Here is a 3,998-nt window from a genome sequence, read left to right on the forward strand (position 1 = left end):
AATATTAATTGAAGTATCTTTAAAGTGGAATAATTACACTTAACTAACATGTGAGTTATTAAACCAGTTTAAGGAATCAGTCTCTGAATCAATTACAAGATTAATTCTCAGTTCACTGACCAATCTACTGAAATAAAAAAGATGACAGTTGACATGAGAAAGCCAGTTCTAATCTACGTAAATACATTTATTTATTAAGGACAAAGGGGAATTGTCAAGCCATACAGTATTATACACTGTATATGCTGGGTTTCACATCTCTAGTCAAAGATCTACTGCATTAAACACGGTTAATGAAGGTAAACATATGACACTGTGGTCTGTCGTCTCAAGGCTGCAGATTTATCAACATGGTGTATCTTTCCTGCTGCTTTTAAATGCTGCAGGGATTTAATGAATAGAAAGAGTGGGGTGAATAGAATCCCTCGTTCCTGTATACGCAGATCAGTGCAGACTGAGTTACTGATGTTCCTGTTGTAGCCACAATGAGTTATTCAAGTCAAGACCAAAGTAACAGTAAGTGGTCTGACTGACCAGCTGTGCTGTCCATAGATCTTTGAATGATCATCGAATGTACACAAATGCCATTTTTAGTTATATGCTGAAATGACAAATGCTGTATTTTTTTCTTGGACAGTCTCATAATGGGTCACACTGAGTAAATTTTAAACAAGCTTAAAAACTGATGTTGCCAGCTGTTGTTGTCTCTCCAGGGTAGGAGAAAAGGGAGTACAGAGGTTGTTGATACAAACTAGTGCAAACTAAAGATCTGTAAATGTTACACACTGTCACTAAGTGATAATCTACTGCAAGGAAATCATGGAAGAATTGTATAGTGTTTGTAATGGGACTGATTGGCTTGCACTGGCATTTAAATGTGATCAGAACAGTTTTGCCAATCTGCTGACCACAGGCGTTGGTGCAAACCTGTTGTAACCAGGTGCAGCTAGGTGCAAGGTGGAGGTGAGGCCGAAGCAGGTGGAGTCAGGGTGAGTTTCAGTCATGACCAACACCATGAGCTCCTCTCATCCCCTTTAAAAGCAGCTACATGGGAAGAGAGGAAGGAGAGTGGCAAAATAAAAACATACACTATATAAATATACATTGCCCTATATATGCTGTGAGATAATGAGCATATACAATAGCTGATTTTCTTGTAGTGGGAAAAATATTTTGTAAAGTGACGGGAAGTCAATGATGGCAATGCACGACTCTGTGGACAGGTCATGGTCCACGGGGCAACACGTGAGCTCTCACCTCTGACTGGAAAGAATACAAGAGAAAGCAGGAGAAATAGGGAACAGAGGAAGATTTAAATTGTTTTTAATATTTATTTTTAAACCCCTTTTACTAAACTGCTCATTTTTGTTCATTATAATTAAAAATGACAAAACTCAGTGCACACACACCAAATGTATTTAAATAATATATAGAAAGATTAAATCAAATAAAACATGCACTGTTACAGCCAGGAAAGCTTTCTTAAACTTTTTTGTGTCAGTGGATTCAAAGTTTTCAATGCTGTTGGCTCTAGTTTCTCTTTCTAGTGCTTAGTTTCTTCTTAAGTGGTTTATAGAACCAATTTCCACTCATGTGCATAAAAAGTTCAAGCTGAAATGTGAGTTTTGATGCTGAAAAAGCCTAAAACAAACAGCTGGCGGATCAGCTCCTACAGTCAGGCGATCACTGACTGGTCTGCTGTGGGAGACATGTTGCTGCCATGGTTTGGATCCACTTGTCAACGTAGAGAGAGGAGTCACTGCAAAGTTGTTCTGAGTCAGCGTCTTTATCCTGTGATGCATTTACCTTTGTAGTTATCAGAGATGACGTAACAGCAGTTTGATTATTATTATGCTCAAGTTCAGTAAACAAATACATACAAACCAGGAGGTTTGACATTCAACAGAATTATTAATTACCTGTTAAAACTGTACTGAGTGATGTCACCTAATTCGAGTGTCATAATATTAAAGTAACATTACTGGATTCCCAACATGACAAATATGCAAATGAAGACATGACAGAAGAAATGTCAATGAAACGGCTTTGATTTGAGTGTATTCTGTACGACAACAGAACAATGTAAGAACATGGGGAAGCCAAGATTTTGATCAACAAAATGTCCTCTGATCTGTGTATTTTGGAAAGAAAAACAAATGAAACCCCCAAACTATTAGTTTTACCTTCTTTGAGGCGATTCCCACCCTGGAAGTACAGTGGGTCCTAAACTGCATTCAAAGTTCACTAAAAGGTCTTAGTCTTACATGTAACTTGATGAAACCTGCAGAAACCCTGTTAGCCAGTCAGTCATACACTTAAATGTGCCAGGTGCCAAGGTTTGCCCCTGTGTCTAGTCTTTGCTATCTCAGAAGTCGGTCCTCCTGCTGAGTTGTTTGCAAATCCTGTTGGTTACCAAGGTTTGCCCCTGTGTCTGGTCTCAGAAGTCGGTCCTCCCGCTGAGTTGTTTGCAAATCCTGTTGGTTTGTCATGGAACCGAGCGTGGAGCTTTGTCGTCATTGTGGTGAGAGGAGCCGCGCTGCACAGCTTCCTGTGTTATGTAATGGCACAGAAGCTGCAGAGAGACGAGGAGGACGAGGAGGACGAGGAGGCCAGGGCTAGATTAGGGTCACACTGAGAGCAGGCTCCACACTTACCATTCACTAAAACCAGATCAGCTCCAGTCTCAGATGATGGATGTGACACTGACTCACCAGTAAATATTTCCTTCATTCATTCTTTCAGTCACTGATTCACTCAGTAACCATTCATTTGTTCATTCTCATTATTGAATTATTGATCCACTCACTTGCTCTCATGTGTATTTATGGGTTCAGTCGTCTGTTCATACCTTCAAATCAACTACACAGTTTTCAGAGGGAAACTTCCATTTGCTGACAGTAACCACACAGCTACGACGCTGTAACTGTGTGTGTAGTGGACCACAGTTCCCAGTTTACCATCCTCTCCTTCCAGATCCATCTCTCCACCTTCCTCCCCTCTCTGCAGCATCCCTCCTCCTGCTCAGCCAATCAGCTGCTGGGGAGCTGGCCCATGTGACTGACAGCCACCAATGGTTCTCCACCAGGCACCGGCAAAAAGAGGGGCGGCGCCCCTCCTCCTCCTCCTCCTCTCTGAGGATCAGACGGGTGTCTGGAGCAGAGTCGATGGATGTGAAGGCTCCGTATAATGAGCTGAGACACGTTTCTTCCTCTTCACTGGGGGGTTGGAGGCTGATGCTCAGTCTTTAACCTCCCTCTGCAGGGGGACGCCAGGAGAATGAATGGCGAGGCGATGGAGGGGGGCCCTGCTCAGGACAAGCAGCATGCCGGTAACAGCTCCCACCTCCCTCCTCCTCCCACCATCACACCAGCCATCCCTCCCTATGTGAAGCTGGGCCTGACCATCGCCTACACCATCTTCTACTCACTGCTCTTCGCCTTTGTCTACGCCCAGCTCTGGCTGGTGCTGCGGTACCGCCACAAGCGTTTCAGCTACCAGACGGCCTTCCTGTTCCTGTGTCTGCTGTGGGCCGCCCTGCGCGCCCTCCTCTTCTCCTTCTACTTCAGAGACTGCGTGACCGCAAATGCACTCGGACCCTTCGCCTACTGGCTGCTCTACTGCTTCCCCGTCTGCCTGCAGTTCTTCACACTCAGCCTCATGAACCTCTACTGTGCACAGGTGAGGGGGGGCCCTGCTACTGGTACTGCTGCACCACAGACTGGTACTGGTGGACCAGTACTGGTGAACCAGAAATTAATACTGGTGGTACTGGTGGACCTGATACTGGTAGACCAGTAAATGGTCTTATAGTTGTACAGCACTTTTCTATGCATTGCAGCACACTCAAAGCACTATCTGGCCAGTACTGGTAGACCAGTACTAGTACTGACAAACCAGAGACTGGTACTGGTAGACTAGTTCTTGTGGACCAGCACTTGTAACTGGTAGCAGTGAAACTGGTGACGCCGGGACAGGTGATAGGATTTGGACTCTCGCGG

At 44.3% G+C, this 3,998-nt stretch overlaps 1 protein-coding gene across 1 annotated transcript; it reads left to right on the forward strand.

Moving 5' to 3' along the window:
• The first annotated feature begins 1,433 nt into the window (after nt 1-1,433).
• Nucleotides 1,434-3,850, forward strand: LOC109953781 (integral membrane protein GPR137B-like). The gene is made up of 2 exons (XM_020589242.1): nt 1,434-2,336; nt 2,418-3,850. Exon 2 carries the CDS (start codon nt 3,277-3,279, stop codon nt 3,796-3,798), a length of 522 nt encoding a protein of 173 aa, XP_020444898.1. The 5' UTR covers nt 1,434-2,336; nt 2,418-3,276; the 3' UTR covers nt 3,799-3,850.
• Nucleotides 3,851-3,998: the final 148 nt, after the last annotated feature.

The sequence above is a fragment of the Monopterus albus genome, unplaced genomic scaffold, assembly GCF_001952655.1.
Source record: "Monopterus albus unplaced genomic scaffold, M_albus_1.0 scaffold1314.1, whole genome shotgun sequence".
NCBI lineage: Eukaryota > Metazoa > Chordata > Actinopteri > Synbranchiformes > Synbranchidae > Monopterus > Monopterus albus.

Bases quoted from the DNA above. Each gene is read 5' to 3' on its own strand.
- LOC109953781 (XM_020589242.1), top strand. From the start codon at position 3,277: ATGAATGGCGAGGCGATGGAGGGGGGCCCTGCTCAGGACAAGCAGCAT.